General features: G+C 44.7%; 1 protein-coding gene and 1 pseudogene across 2 annotated transcripts in view; one reads left to right on the top strand and one right to left on the bottom strand.

Moving 5' to 3' along the window:
* Window positions 1–17020, top strand: part of MYO5B (myosin VB) — a gene marked incomplete at its 5' end in the record, with an annotated part of 386267 nt that overhangs the window by 252056 nt on the left and 117191 nt on the right. The window contains 2 exons of the mRNA XM_082667157.1: window positions 11432–11513; window positions 12041–12181. Of these exons, the coding sequence (XP_082523283.1) occupies window positions 11432–11513; window positions 12041–12181 (223 nt within the window). The remainder of the gene's footprint in view (window positions 1–11431; window positions 11514–12040; window positions 12182–17020) is intronic.
* LOC309830977 (small ribosomal subunit protein eS27-like) lies at window positions 7728–7982 on the bottom strand (annotated as a pseudogene). The gene has a single exon. The product of its transcript is annotated as a small ribosomal subunit protein eS27-like (transcript).

Genomic DNA, 17020 nt, shown 5'->3' with positions numbered 1-17020 from the left:
TAGCCGCGGCTCACGCCTGTCTCTGGAGCTCACTTAGATGGTTCCCTGCCTTCTGTGGGCACACAGAGCAGGAATCCCGTCTCCTCGCACACCCCAAAACAATGGTCTCTTGCCTCTTTGGCAGCTCCAGACTTTTTCCCGGACTCCCTCCCTACTAGCTGTGGCGCACTAGCCCCCTTCAGTCTGTGTTCACGCTGCCAACCCCAGTCCTCTCCCTGCGCTCCGACTGAAGCCGAGCCTCAGCTTGCAGCCCCGCCCACCCCAGCGGGTGAGCAGACAAGCCCCTCGGGCTGGTGAGTGCTGGTCGGCACCGATCCTCTGTGCGGGAATCTCTCCGCTTTGCCCCCTGCACCCCTGTTGCTGTGCTCTCCTCCGTGGCTCCGAAGCTTCCCCTCCGCCACCCCCTGTCTCCACCAGTGAAGGGGCTTCCTAGTGTGTGGAAACTTTTGCTCCTTCACAGCTCCCTCCCAGTGGGGCAGGTCCTGTCCCTATTCTTTTGTCTCTGTTTTTCCTTTTTTCTTTTGCCCCACCCAGGTACGTGGGGAGTTTCTTGCCTTTTGGGAGGTCTGAGGTCTTCTGCCAGCGTTCAGTAGGTGTTCTGTAGGAGCTGTTCCACGTGTAGATGTGTTTCTGATGTATTTGTGGGGAGGAAGGTGAACTCCATGTCTTACTCCTCCGCCACGTTGAAGGTCTCCCCATTGTTAATGGCACGTAAAAGCAGTATGACTGCAGTGCTGCTGATACGTACAGTATCATGCCTTAGTTCTGCTATAGGTACATACTGTCTTAGCAGTGCCTTGAGATTAAATAGGTAGCTCCTCCCTTCTAAGGGATCCCCAGCAAGAGGAAGGCCTCTGTGGGTTGGGCTGCTGGTACTGCTGAGTCTGGAGGTGTTAGCTGAGCCCCTGCAAGCTGGGATTTTGTGTTCATATTTGCCATTTAATTTTTATAATTGAGTTTATTTGCTCTAAGATCCTGTGCCCGCCCAAAGGGGAGAAATAGATCACAGGGGAGACTTGTCTTTGGTGTGAAGGTGCACTTGTCCGTGGGTGGATGGGGATCCGTAGGACTCCATCTCCTATTTCTGGTGCCAGCGCCTGACCTGTGTGTCTCCTTCCTCCCCGTGCGGCCGTGGGTTCCTTTGAGAACATCTGACAGCTTTTCAGCGAGGACAGGTCCCATCGCAGGGGGGCTGTGCAACCTGGGGCCCTAGACAAGCACTCTCGGGGAGTCTCCTCCCCTTCTGCTTCCTTCCAGGTGCGCTATGCTGTTTTCTCTTTTTTTAAATCCTTGTTCCTTCTCAGAAGCTAATTTACTTTTTCAAACCTTGTCATAAAGCGGTCATACTTAGAAAGCAATTCATCTCCTCCTGGGGAGAGAGAAATGCCATGCACGGTTCCTCCTCCGTCTGCCCAGTCAGTGCCGGCTTCACATGCTGTGGGCAGAGTTCAGGATGGCAAGTTAGATAAGGTGGGCTCAGCGTGAACCAGCTGCTGTCTAACTGGGCCGTTTGTGGCCAAGTAAAAGCACTTACAGACCACCCTGAAGGTACATACACCTGCTCCTCAACCGTTCTGGTCTGCTGAGAAGTCATTCTCTTTCTTTTCTGGTAAGAAGGTATGTAATGAACGCTTAGGAGACTAAAACCAAAAACTTCACAGGAAAGCAGGTGACTTGAATCTGGAAGTACTCTTTCTGATCCATCAGGTTAATGACACTATTTCTTAATCCGGGAGAAAGTGGCAACATTTGGTGGAAACTGGGATTTACATTGAACTATTTACTGTCATCTCCCTTTCCCAATCATGGTGTTCTTCTGCCCTGTTTCCTGTGGGCTTCAGACACCTTCCAGCTATCTTTCAGAAACCTTCAGAAAAGATACCTTTCGGAAACCCACTGGATCTTTTGTTTTCAGTTACTTGAAAGTGGGTGTCATGCTTGATACTCCACCTCTGTGACCCTGTCTAACGACCTCCTCTCATTTCAAACTAATTCCTGTTTTTAGGCTTTATTTACAAACAATATGACTATGGGAAGTGATTCTTCCATGGCATCTGAAAACTCCAGCATTTTTTAAATATTTTGAGTTTCCTACCCAAATCCCTGACCACCAAACTCTGGAGAGGGAGGAGACCATCTATCCCAATGTCTCGCTCGTTGTTTCTCAGCCCTAGATGTGGGGATACCTTGATGCACATAGAAGGTGCCCTTGGGATGACCTAACGTTTTTAATGTTCTTACTCCTCCTTGTCACCTGTGAGCAAAAGAGAGCGTGTGGCAGCTGCAGAGAGCGGGAAGGAGGGTGGGCTAGGTTTCTGAATACATTAAAGCCCACTGATTAAGAGGAAAGGAAGAAGGAGTTATCTTCCTCTCTGAATTAGGTTGGGAATGTGCAACAAGCAAATGAGAGTGGGATTGCTGCCCCCTCCCCTGCAAGTAGTTACTGATTCCTTCAGCTGGGATGACTGTCCGTAGATAAACTGTAGCATCTAGCTAGAGTGTTACTGGGTCACCAGTCAGGCTCATTCTAGAGACAGCTGGAAGGAGTTTCATAGTATAAATGAGCCACTCCAGATTTTTGTATAAATGTTTAATATGTCACTATAGAATCAGCAGCTAGAGTGAATAAACAGTCACTTCTGTAGACATAAGCAAGCAGTGTGTGAGCCAGCATCATACATACATACCTCCCCTTATCATGATCTTCTGAAGGGTAGTTAGTTCAGATGGGGTAGAAAAGGCTGTGAGCGCCTACGTAAATTGCTTGGGCCACAGCTGCCTGCACCGCAGCTGTGGTGAGCCCCCTGCTCATAGGCCCTGCTCTCAGGCTCTCCTGAACAGTTCCGGATACCCAGTGTCCTGGTAGAAGCACGGCTTCCCTACATCTCACTCCCCTGCCCCAGCTCCAAAAAGTGCAGAGCAAGCAACACCCAGGGCAATTTAGCCAACCCAAGCCAAGCTCTGTTCCTTAACTAAGGATCTGTGAAGCTGCCTGCAGGGTATTTCTTACCAGGCAGGGGATGGAATTAATCGGAGAGAGCCAGGCAGCTTTTGGCTGGGGTTTCCTTCTCGTGTTGCATTAACCAGCATTTGCCTCTACAGGCTTGGTTAATTACAATCGTAACCCTTTATTCCTCTCTCCTCCTCGAGGCAATGAGAAATAAATGGTTCCAATTTGGGAAGAATACACATTTATTTGTCTTTGACCTGAGCCTTCAAAATGCCAAGACAGCAGGAGGCTTTGGCTATGGCCAGCTCATTCTTGAAGAGGACAGTTGGCCTAGGGGACTTTGGGAGCAAGGCAGGGATAGATTCATGCCTAATGCCGAGGAATGGTGAGGGAGAGGATGCCGAGGGACGTTTGGGCCCCAGGAGCAGGAAATGGGGTTTGCTGGGATTTTATATCTTCCTCAGTTCTTGTGTTACTTTCTGTGTCTCTTATGGTATTTCCTAACTTTAAATTTGCATCCAGCTCTACTCAGTGCTTTTTAATGATTTAAAAAGTATTTTTAAATTGTAGTTTAAAAAAAACACACAATATAAAATTTACCATCTTAACCGTTTTTACGTATACAGTGCAGTAATGTTAAGTATATTCACATTGATGTGCAATAGATCTCTAGAACTTTTTCATCTTGGAAAATTGAAACTCTATACATTAAACAACTCCCATCTTCCCTCACCCAGCCCCTGGCAACCACCATTCTACGTTCTGTCTCTATGATTTTTTTTTTTTTTTTTTTTTTGGGGTACGCGGGCTTCTCACTGTTGTGGCATCGCCCTTTGCAGAGCACAGGCTCTGGACGCGCAGGCTCAGCGGCCATGGCTCACGGGCCCAGCCGCTTCACGGCATGTGGGATCTTCCCGGACCAGGGTGTGAACCCGTGTCCCCTGCATTGGCAGGCGGACTCTTAACCACTGCGCCACCAGGGAGGCCCTTGTCTCTATGATTTTGATACTTCCACAGACTTCGTGTAAATGGAATCATAGTATCTATCTTCTGGGACCATCTTATTTCACTTAGCATAACGTCCTCAAGATTCAACCATGTTGTAGCATGTGACAGGATTTCCTTTTTTTTTAAAGGTGAATAATACTGCATTTTATGCATGTACCACATTTTATCTATCCATTGATGGACATTTGGGCTGCTTCTGCCTCTTGGCTATTGTGAAAATGCTGCAATGACCAAGGAAGGGTGTGCAAATATCTCTTCTTTTAGACTTCTTGGATATATAACCAGAAGTAGGATTGCTGGATCATATAGTAATTCTATTTTTAATTATTTGAGGAACATCCATGTTGTTTTTTATAGTAGCTGCACCAATTTACCTTTTTACCAGTAGTGCCCAGGGGTTCCAGTTTCTCCACGTCCTTGCCAACACTTGTTGTTTTCTGTTTTTTTGATAGTGGACATCCCAATAGGTATGAGGTGGTATCTCGTGGTTTTGATATGCATTTCTCTAATGATTTATCATGGTCTTTTCATATGCTTCTTGGCCATTCATATATCTTCTTGGAGAAATGTTTTAAGTTCTTTGACCATTTTTAAATCAAGTTATTTACTTTTTTTTGAGTTGTAGGATTTCTTTATATATTCTGGATATTAACCCCTTTTCAGAAATATGATTTGCAAACATGTTCTACAGTTCTGTAAGTTGCCTTTAATGATATATTTTAAGTAAATTTCTTAGGCTCACCATTTGCCTTCATCATTTTGATGGAAATTCTTTCTTTTTTCTGATGGAAATTCTTTGTGTCTTTGTTATGTTTTGTTTTCTTGGTCTCACTCTTCAAAATAGACTTACAGATAATTTCACAATCCTAAGTTATTTATTCGGAGAAGACTACCCATCCCCTCTCTGTCTAGTATGGAAAGGTTTCATGGCGAATGGAGGGGGAGAAGTCAGTGATTGCATTTACCCTGCAGCCTGTGAACAGTGACCCAACCTTGGACAGCCCAGAAGATTCCTGGACATGTCTTCTTCAGGGTAGACATGCATAGCTGGCCCCAGTGTTCTCAGATCCAGCAGATCACCCGAAGCAACTGGGTTCTCCCTGGAATCTCTGAGTCTCCCAGGAGAGCCATGTAACTCAGAGTGCTTGAAAGTCAAGCTCAACCTTCCAGAATTGCTCTGACACAGCCCTTTGGAGCATTCCTGGAACCAAACACCACTACATAGTCTTAAAGCTTGGATAAATTCCCGTTTCTCTCTGTCCATGCCAGCACCCCCATGAATTCACCCTCCTTTAAATTCTTGTAACACATAAAATCTCTACTAGTTGGAAGGTTTCATATACTGGTTTCATGTTATCCTCCTAATAGCTCTGTTGGGCAGGGTCCATGACTTGCTCTTCTCTGCAGCCCTTACAGTTCCTGGGACAGTTGACTGATGGATTGGAAGAGGGTTACCATATGGTGGGCATCTTTCTGTCCCACATTAGATTTTCAGACATGGAGAATAGCCGGGAATTGGAGCACACTGCAAACTGAATGGACTTAGGTCCTCCAGAAGAACTATTCTTGACCTTGGGATGTGAGCAGTGCCTAGAACTGTGCTGTCCCTGAAGGACAAGTCCTATGTGGGGACATCTGGGCACAGAGAGAAGCACGTGAGCAGAATTCAAGTCCTGCCATTCTTAGGTGCAGCTGGCACCCCAGGATTGTTTAGTAAAGAGATAAGAAGGATTGGCCTCCCTAACAGACTGCAAGGTGCCCTTGTGAGGTTTCGTGGGCTTCAGGAGGGAAGGAGACCTTGAGAGGACTTGTTTGACTTTTAGTACTCATTCCCTAGAAGCCCCCCTCTATGTCTAACCTATATCACATATCTTTTCTTTTGACCTTTGGTAGAAGGATAGAGAGAGGTCTTGGTGAAATAGAAAGACAAGCCTGAGCTAAGAAAGTCTAGTTCCTTTGACCTGTGCTCCAGGGGAAGAACTGTTTCCCAACCTTCAAAGCATCTCATTGCCTCTCTGCTCTGGAATGAATGGTTCGTGGAGGTTAATAATTAACTCAGAGTGACAGGTTGACTTCTTTTTATTGCAGTTTCACTTTCCCACAGACACTGCCTTATTTTTATAGAGGTGCTTGTATCCCTTACCCCATCCTGAAGTCGGGTAGAATGAGAAGGGAATTTTCTACTTTTCTACTACGTTTTTGAAGATAGGGGAACATTGAAGTAGGGGTGATAATTGTACCACCATGAGTACAGATCTCAGGTCTCAGGATCAAATCCTATTTCATGTTTTGACCTTCCTCCCACCCAAGGATTCTACTCTAAATATTCCCAACATTGATTTTAGAAGAGAAATCCAATTCCCTCTCATATATAAATTTCTTTGTGATATTTTAATCTTGTGAACTATAAATTGATCCATTGTGTTTATTTTAAAAGTCATCTCTATTGATGGCAAGAATTACTACAAATACAATTTAATTTAGAGAAGTTGCCCTATCTCCCTATCTGTGGTTTTCTTAGACATTTTCCAAGCTACCCAAACCCCTCATTCATGTCTGGCCCTCCAGCATTACAGTAATTACACTAGACGGCAGAGGAATTGTTACGAGATAATATCTTAGAAATAGAGAAATTATGAGCTAATTTCAGGTCCTCTCAAATTAATGAGAATGTTCCTTGTGGAGTGCTACCAATGTAAACCTTTAAAAAATGACAAGTGGGAGATATTTAAATCCTTTATCTGTGGAGCCCAGTCCAAGCTCAGCAAGCACACCCGTGTGCTGTTATCTGGCCGGTTGCTAGGGTAGCTCTTTTATCTTCCTTCTAGGTTTTATTAATGAAATTTCCTCTGGGACTTGGCTGTCACCAGCAACCTTCCTTGGGGTGTGACGGGATTATAGGGAGAGGAAATGTGGTCCTAGGAGGCATAACTCGGGCTATAGGACCATCCTCTGGGCTGGGAGGACCCTCATCCAGGGTAAGGACTGGAAGAGCCAGTGCCTCCCTCCTGCATGGTCTGGGGTGCCTCCACCTCTGATCGTGTTTTATTGACCTAGAATTACTTCTCTTCTGTGGGCATGACCAAAGGCTGTGCTTTAATGTGGTTGTCTCCAAGCAGTTGATTCCTCTGATCTCAAGATGATTTCCCACTTCTCCGCGTCTTATACCTTGGTGGGGGAGGTGGGCACAGAGGAGGAGAAGCCTGATGTTTTCTGGGCACTGAGCCAACCCTGTTGGGCATCTGATGCATTTATTTTTGCTGGTTCTGCTGCTTATGGTGCTGCCTTTCCACCACCACTACCGTCCCCAACCCCACCAGGGGCAGCTCCAACATTTCTATTAGGGAGTGGTAGTTCAGCCTGTTTGGAAGCGCTGGCATAAATTTATGTAAGACTGAGAAAATTCAGTCACCCATACAAAGAGTGAGAGGGCTAGCGATGTGAGGTTATGAAGGCTGAAGCCTGTGTCCCCAGCCTGGGGTCCCTCGGTGTCACCCCTCTCCCGCTCTCCACGTGCTCAAACACTTCCTCCCCTGGGAAGTTTTCCTCTCCTCCACAGCCCTTCCTAGTCATCTCTTCCTTCTTTATGTATTTATTTATTTATGCTCATAATCAAAACTTTATTGAAAAACTGACATCAAAATAGGAGAGCATTGTCGTATACCTTACAGAATTAAACATAATTCCATCATCTTGGTAGATGAACTAGAATCACTGAACAGATAAGGCTTTCTGTGATAGGACACAATTCAGGAAGCTGCGTGGGTCATCAGCGGTGCTGTCTTCTACATGAACACCCTTCTGTGAGTCTGGCCTTTCCTCCCATCAGCTGGCACAACACTGTTGAACAACCAACACAAAGCCCCACTGTCTGAGCGTGGCTGAAAACTGTGGTAATCCTGTAGCAACCTGGACATTTTACATCCATAAAGAATTTGGACTTTGAACCAGCCAGGTTTTTTTTTTAATGTTTTTTCTTTTCTTCTTCCAAGGAAGGATGCAGTAAATCTCTAGCCAAAGGCATGTTGAGGCTTTCGCAAGCCCAGCCTGTCCAAAGCAGCAGCACCTGGGCACATGGCGTCCTCCCCTTCCTTCCTTCCTTCCTTCCTTCCTTCCTTCCTTCCTTCCTTCCTTCCTTCCTTCCTTCCTTCCTTCCTTCCTTCCTTCCTCCCTCCCTCCCTCCCTCCCTCCGTCCCTCCCTCCCTTCCTTCCTTCCTTCCTTCCTTCCTCCCTCCCTCCCTCCCTTCCTTCCTTCCTTCCTTCCTTCCTTCCTTCCTTCCTTCCTTCCTTCCTTCCTTCCTTCCATTTTTTTTGACTTATTTATTTTTCATTCTTTCTTAAATGGAACTTTTATTCCTTTCTGAGTTAATGTGGTCTCAGAAATCACTCTCTCTGGATTCAAATATTGGCTCTTCTGTCTACTGACTCTCTGACTTCAGACAGGTTATTTAGTTTCTTCAACAGTAGGATGGGATTAGTAATAGACCCGAGCTCTTGTTTGTTGTGGGTGTTCAGGGAGCTCATGAAGCATCTGGGGCTTGGTGCTCTATAGGTGCTCATTTACAGGGTCCCTGCCAGCTCATTCAGCACGGTGCGTGAATGAGAAGAAGGTACCTCTTCCTCCTCGATGTCTTCCCCTTCTTACCCCCTCAGCCTGATGCCTTTGCTCTGCGAACACGGTGGCCCCACTCATTTGTAGCTCAAGCTGCTGATGCTATAATGATGCTCCCAGCTTGGGGGGTGATCACATCCGTTCAGTTGTACAAGTGAATCTCATCTCCACACGCCATCGGTCATTTGAAGTCCTCTCATTTCCACCTTCCTTAATGTCTTTAGAACATCCCCATTACTTGGCCACCACCAGCCTAAGCCATGACCTGATTGGATCTTTCCTGAATTACTGCTCCAGTAGTAACTGCCTTACTCGACCTCCTGCATTCAGTCTCGCACACCTTCCCACAAATCACAGTGTTTCTAAGATGCAAGTATGGTTGTCATTTCTTTTCTTTTTTTAAAAAAATAAATTGATTTTATTTATTCTTGACTGCATTGGGTCATTGCTGTGTGCGGCTTTCTCTAGTTGAGGTGAGTGGGGGCTACTCTTCACAGTGGTGCGCAGGCTTCTCATTGCTGTGGCTTCTCTTGTTGCGGTGCCTGGGCTCTAGGTGTGTAGGCTTCATAGTTGCGGCACACGGGCTCAGTAGTGGTGGCTCGCAGACTTTAGAGTGCAAGCTCAGTAGTTGTGGCACACAGGCTTAGTTGCTCTGCGGCATGTGGGATCTTCCCGGACCAGGGCTTGAACCCATGTCCCCTGCATTGGCAGGCAGATTCTTAGCTACTGCACCACCAGGGAAGCCCTGGTTGTCATTTCTTAATTTAAAATCCTTCAAATTTTCCCCATTTCTCCTGGTGAAATCCAAACCCCTCAAGTGTAGCATACAAGGCCTGCAGGTGGGACTGTGCCCGGCTGTGCTGTGCCGTGCCGTGTCTCGTCTCCTTACCTGCCCTCCTCTCTGCAGGCTCCACCTCTTCTCCAACTCCCTTCCCCAGCAGTGATCGAGCCATATTGCAAACATTTCAGTTGAGTAGTTGATGTCAGTATTGATGATCTGAAGTATAAAGAGCTCAAATAAGTCCATTTTTAAAGTTAAAACCCAAAAAATACTTCACCAATCACAGACAGTTCACAAGGTACAGACAACTAGTACACACACACACACACACACACACAGAAAAATGTTGAGCTCTATCAATAAAGATATTAAAAGTCAAAGAACAACATTTTTCGTATAATAATTAACCAAAGATTTTTAAAAGTTAATCTACGTTACTGACCAAAGATCTCTGATGCATTAATACTCCCAGTGAGGGGCAATGAGAACGTACCTGATTGGAGCACAAGGGAACTTTGGGGGTGATTGTGGTGATAAAAATTGTTCTATATCTGGATTGTGATGGTGGACACAGGTAGTATAATATTTATCAGAAACTCATTGAAATATATCTTTCAAATTGGTGCATCTTATCGTACATAAACTCTAAGTCAAACATGAATTTAAAGACAACTTGATTAACCAGGATTAGGTGAACAAGATGCTTTCATACGTTGGGAGGCTGGGGTGGGGGTAGGATGATAACATCAATGGGCTCCATCTTTCTGGAAGGTCATTTTCTTCTATTTAAGAAAACAAACTCCAACATGGTAATTTTCCTTCTAGAATAGCATCTTAAAGATCACGAATTCAAAGATGTATATCCAATATTTGTCACAGCAATGATAGCAGCTAAAAACTGGAAAAAGAACCAAAATGTTCTACAATAGGTGATTGGTTAAATTATGATTCTTCTGCATGGGGACCACTGCCAGCCCAGGAGAAGCCTTTGTGTGAATTGGAAAAAGGCATCCCTTCTGGGGCAAATGCTCCCTCCCAGACTTGAGGGGGGCATCAGCTAAATTCTGGCCCCACTGGACCCCTCACCTGGGCACCTGTACAATCCTCAGGCCTAAAGCGGCATCTGTGATCCATACGAGGGTCCATGAGGCAGACATTAAAACTGATGTCGTTCGGGACTTCCCTGGTGGCTCAGTGGTTAAGAATCTGCCTGCCAGTGCACGGGACACGGGTTCGATCCCTGGTCCGGGAAGATCCCACGTGCTGCGGAGCAACTAAGCCCGTGCACCACAACTACTGAACCTGCACTCTAGAGCCCGCAAGCCACAACTACTGAGGCCCACGCATCTAGAGCCCATGCACCGCAACTACTGAGCCCACATGCGGCAACTACTGAAGCCCGTGCACTCTAGGGTCCACGTGCCGCAACTACTGAGCCCGCATGCTGCAACCACTGAAGTCCACCTGCCTAGAGCCTGTACTCTGCAACAAGAGAATGCAGTGAAGAGTAGCCCCTGCTCACCGCAACTAAAGAAAGGCTGCAGGCAGCAACAAAGACTCAGTGCAGCCAAAAAACAGACTCAACGCAGCCAAAAACCAATAAATAAATAAATAAAACTGATGCCTTTGAAGAACAATGGCATGGGAAAATGTTGAATAACGAATGGGGAGTTAAATGACAAATATAGGTATAATTTTACATATAATTCTACTTTTCTCAAAAATGTAAAATCACTAGACGGAAACATACCAAAGTGTAACTGGTGGTTAACATGAGTGATAGAATCACGGGTGACTTTCTCTTTTTTACACCTGCTTTTTCCGAATGTCCTGCTGTCAGTACTTTTTCTAATTGCGAAAAAGATGTACGTTCTTACTTTCCTATTTAATAGGACTCTGTCGTGCTAATGCCGGCAACAGTGGTCTCTTTGGGCACAAGAGCAGATGGGAATTGTGTGCTGGAGTTAAGGCTAGAGCTGGGTGGGAGCAGAGGACGAGGGCTGCCTTGCTGAAGTCCCAGTGATTCCTTCGATAAAAGTAGATGTCTCTTACTTTATCCTCTGCTCTTTCCATTCTGCAGGTTTGAGACATTTGACGTGAACAGCTTTGAGCAGTTTTGTATCAACTATGCGAATGAGAAGCTCCAGCAACAGTTCAACTTGGTAGGTTTTTCTGGACCCGGACATGTCGGGTGGGGGAGACCTCTCTCCCCACCAGGGAGTGGCAGACAGCCCGGCCTACTTCTCTTCTGTCCAGGGTCAGTGGGCTCTAGCTCTGCCCTGACCTGCCCTTGGTTTCCTGGTGGTGCCCCAGCTCTAGGCAGGTGCTCCCCACTGCTCAGAAGAAGGTCAGTGATCCTCTCCTTGGCTTTGACTCCCACTCTTTTGACCCCGAGCTTCTATGGTATTTGAGCAATTGAAAGCCAGCTATGAGGCTTCTCGCTACTGGTTGAGGTATGACATTACAGGTGATTATTGGAGTGTCCTAGGGAAGGGTTCACTTGGGAGTGAGGATCACCTAACTGAGCTTTTTTCTTCTGCATTCATGACTGTGACTTGTGCCTAAACCTTTTCTAGCGAGTATGCACCATCCTCCAGGGCTCAGAACCCATGTGGTTGAAGCTCAGGGGAGTTGAAAGTTAAGGTGTGTCTATAGTTCACTAACCTTGACCTTTCACTTCTTACACCAGCATGTATTCAAGTTGGAGCAAGAGGAATACATGAAGGAGCAGATCCCTTGGACCTTGATTGATTTTTATGATAACCAACCTTGTATTGACCTCATAGAAGCTAAGCTGGGCATCTTGGACCTGTTGGATGAAGAATGTAAGGTAAAACCGATGATGCTATCATTGAATCAGTTCAATTCTAGGCTTGGGGTGTGGGGCAGAGGACTGCTCTGTGGTGCAGGGGAACATGTGAGATCTCAAAGCTGGAATTTCATCTGTGATTAGCTGGCCTTTAGTTTGCTGGGAGAAGCGCTGGTGTCTGTTCTGCATACTAGAAGATACCAGAAGGTAACACATTGAGTATGACTGGCAGGTATTGCTGCATTGGTGAACGTGTGCCTCTTCTGGCAGAGACTGGGTGTTACGGATTGGCATGATGTGATGGTGGTATGGATTTGGTGCCCCAGATCACCTAGGTGCTGAGAGAAGGACCCCGACTTGTAGACAGGCATCCCACAGAGTGTGAGTCAAGAGCACAGGGTCATCTTTACCGTGCCAGATGGCTTGGGAGCGATAAGAGCCACATGCTTGGTAGCAGGTGAAAGCTGTAGATTTCCCCCATGTAGCCTGTCAGGGATGCTACCTGCTATAACAGGAAGAGCCCTGAGTTGCCAACATGGAGAGAAACAGGCAGCCTTGGAAATGTGGGGCAGGGGAACTGGGTGTTATCAATCACCTAACTACTTTGGCCTTTGGTTTTCTGCTCTGTAAATTGAGGGGGGTTGGATCTGATGATCTTCAAAACTTCTCCTGGTTTGGTGTTTGGTGATCAGGGGGTAAATGTTTGCCAGCTCCTCCAGTGATGGAAACTCTAATTAAAAGGTGTAGAAGCCACGTGGTTCTCAGTATTGAAACGAAAGAGCCCAGTTAAGTTTACTTTCTGGTCTCCCATGTCTTCCCTCTAAAGGGTGGCTTGTGACTTGATGGTTTAGGAGGAGCAGATGTTTCCCTTCCAGAAGGACTCTCCAAGTTTCATTGCCTTTGAAAGTGAGAAGGAACAATTAATAAGACAGTGGAAGACAGAATGAAAATACACTGAAATCCACAGCACGTTTTTTTTAGTGATGAGAGTGGGCACCCTTGTCTTGTTCCTGATCTTAGAGGAAATGCTTTCAGTTTTTCACAACTAAGAATGATATTGGAGAGGAACCAAGATGGCGGAGTAGAAGGACGTGCTCTCACTACGTCTTACGAGAACACCAGGATCACAACTAGCTGCTGGACAATCATCGACAGGAAGACACTGGAACTCACCAAAAAAGATGCCCCACATCCAAAGGCAAAGGAGAAGCCACAATGAGATGGTAGGAGGGGCGCAATCACAGTAAAATCAGTTCCCATAACTGCTGGATGGGTGACTCACAGACTGGAGAACACTTATACCACAGAAATCCACCCACTGGACTGAAGGTTCTGAACCCCACGTCGGGCTTCCCAACCTGGAGGTCCGGCAACAGGAGGAGGAATTCCTAGAGAATCAGACTTTGAAGACTGGTGGGAATTGACTGCAGGACTTTGACAGGACTGGGGGAAACAGAGACTGTACTCTTGGAGGGCACACAAAAGTAGTGTGTGCATCAGGACCCAGGGGAAGGAGCAGTGACCCCATAGGAGACTGAACCAGACCTACCTGCTAGTGTTGGAGAGTCTCCTGCAGAGACGGGTGGGGGGTGGCTGTGGCTCACCATGGGGACAAGGACACTGGCAACAGACGTTCTGGGAAGTAATCCTTGGAGTGAGCCCTCCCAGAGTCTGTCATTAGCCCCACCAAAGAGCCCAGGTAGCCTCCAGTGTTCGGTTGCCTCAGGCCAAACAACCAACAGGGAGGGAACCCAGCCGCACCCATCAATAGTCAAGCGGATTAAAGTTTTACTGAGGTCTGCCCACCAGAGCAACAGTCTGCTCTGCCCACCACCAGTCCCTCCCATCAGGAAACTTACACAAGCCTCTTAGATAGCCTCATCCACCAGAGGGCAGACAGCAGAAGCAAGAAGAACTACAATCCTGCAGCCTGTGGAACAAAAACCACATTCACAGAAAGACAAGATGAAAAGGCAGAAGGCTAGGTACTAGATAAAGGAACAAGATAAAACCCCAGAAAACCAACTAAATGAAGTGGAGATAGGCAACCTTCCAGAAAAAGAATTCAGAATAATGATAGTGAAGATGATCCAGGACCTCGGAAAAAGAATGGAGGCAAAGATCGAGAAGATGCAAGAAATGTTTAACAAAGACCTAAAAGAATAAAATACAAACAAACAGAGATGAACAATACAATAACTGAAATGAAAACTACACTAGAAAGAATCAATAGCAGAATAACTGAGACAGAAGAACAGATAAGTGACCTGGAAGAGAGAATGGTGGAATTCACTGCTGCAGAACAGAATAAAGAAAAAAGAATGAAAAGAAATGAAGGCAGCCTAAGAGACCTCTGGGACAACATTAAACACAATAACATTCGCATTATACGGGTCCCAGAAGGAGAAGAGAGAGAGAAAGGACCGGAGAAAATATTTGAAGAGATTATAGTGGAAAACTTCCTTAACATGGGAAAGGAAATGGCCACCCAAGTCCAGGAAGCCCAGAGAGTCCCATACAGGATAAACCCAAGGAGAAACACGACGAGACACATAGTAATCAAACTGAGAAAAATTAAAGACAAAGAAAAATTATTGAAAGCAGCAAGGGAAAAATGACAAATAACATACAAGGCAACTTTCATAAGGTTAACAGCTGATTTCTCAGCAGAAACTCTACAAGCCAGAAGGGAGTGGCATGACATACTTAAAGTGATGAAAGGGAAGAACTTACAACCAAGATGACTCTACCTGGCAAGGATCTCATTCAGATTCAATGGAGAAATCAAAAGCTTTACAGACAAGCAAAAGCTAAGAGAATTCAGCACCACCAAATCAGCTCTACAACAAATGCTAAAGGAACTTCTCTAAGTGGGAAACACAAGAGAAGAAAAGGACCTACAAAAACAAACCCAAAACAATTAAGAAAATGGTCATAGGAACATACATATCAATAATTACCTTAAATGTGAATAGATTAAATGCTCCAACCAAAAGACAGAGGCTTGCTGAATGGATACAAAATCAAGACCCATATATATGCTGTCTACAAGAGACCCACTTCAGACCTAGGGACACATACAGACTGAAAGTGAGGGGATGGAAAAAGATATTCCATCCAAATAGAAATCAAAAGAAAGCTGGAGTAGCAATACTCATATCAGATAAAATAGACTCTAAAATAAAGAGTGTTACAAGAGACAAGGAAGGACACTGCATAATGATCAAGGGATCAATCCAAGAAGAAGATATAACAATTATAAATATATATGCAACCAACATAGGAGCACCTGAATACATAAGGCAACTGCTAACAGCTATTAAAGAGGAAATCGACAGTAACACAGTGATAGTTGGGGACTTTAACACCTCACTTACACCAATGGACAGATCATCCAAAATGAAAATAAATAAGGAAATAGAAGCTTTAAATGACACAATAGACCAGATAGATTTAATTGATATTTATAGGACATTCCATCCAAAAACAGCAGACTACACTTTCTTCTCAAGTGTGCATGGAACATTTTCCAGGATAGATCACATCTTGGGTCACAAATCAAGCCTCAGCAAATTTAAGAAAGTTGAAATCATATCAAGCATCTTTTCTGACCACAACGCTATGAGATTAGAAGTGAATTACAGGGAAAAAAACGTAAAAAAGACAAACACATGGAGGCTGAACAATACGTTACTAAATAACCAAGAGATCACTGAAGAAATCAAAGAGGAAATCAAAAAATACTTAGAGACAAATGACAATGAAAACACGACGTTCCAAAACCTATGGGATGCAGCAAAAGCAGTTTTAAGAGGGAAGTTTATAGCTATACAAGCCTACCTCAAGAAACAAGAAAAATCTCAAAACAATCTAACCTTAGACCTAAAGGAACTAGAGAAAAGAGAACAAACAAAACCCAAAGTTAGCAGAAGGAAAGAAATCATAAAGATCAGAGCAGAAATAAATGAAATAGAAACAAAGAAAACAGTAGCAAAGATCAATAAAACTAAAAGCTGGTTCTTTAAGAAGATAAAGAAAATTGATTAGCCAGACTCATCAAGAGAAAGTGGGAGAGGACTCAAATCAATAAAATTAGAAATGTAAAAGGAGAAGTTACAACAGACACCGCAGAAATAGAAAGCATCCTAAGAGACTGCTACAAGCAACTCTATGCCAATAAACTGAACAAGGTGGAAGAAATGGACAAATTCTTAGATAGGTATAACCTTCCAAGACTGAACCAGGAAGAAATACAAAATATGAACAGACCAATCACAAGTAATGAAATTGAAACTGTGATTAAAAATCTTCCAACAAACAAAAGTCCAGGACCAGAGGGCTTCACAGGTGAATTAAACATTTAGAGAAGAGCTAACACTGATCCTTCTCAAACTCTTCCAAAAAATTGCAGAGGAAGGAACACTCCCAAACACATTCTGTGAGGCCACCATCACCCTGATAGCAAAACCAGACAAAGATACTACAAAAAAAGAACATTACAGACCAATATCACTGATGAACATAGATGCAAAAATCTTCAACAAAATACTGGCAAACAGAATCCAACAATACATTAAAAGGATCATACACCATGATCAAGTGGGATTTATTCCAGGGATGCAAGGATTCTTCAGTATACGCAAATCAGTCAATGTGATACACCATATTCACAGATTGAAGAATAAAAACCGTATGATCATCTCAATAGATGCAGAAAAAGCTTTTGACAAAATTCAGCACCGATTTATGTTAAAAACTCTCCAGAAAGTGGGCATAGAGGGAACCTACCTCAACATAATAAAGGCCATATCTGACAAACCCACAGCAAACATCATTCTCAATGGTGAAAAACTGAAAGCA

The sequence above is a fragment of the Grampus griseus genome, assembly GCF_964374135.1.
Source record: "Grampus griseus genome assembly, chromosome: 12".
Taxonomy (NCBI): Eukaryota; Metazoa; Chordata; class Mammalia; order Artiodactyla; family Delphinidae; genus Grampus; species Grampus griseus.
This window is presented reverse-complemented; position numbering and strand designations above follow the sequence as displayed.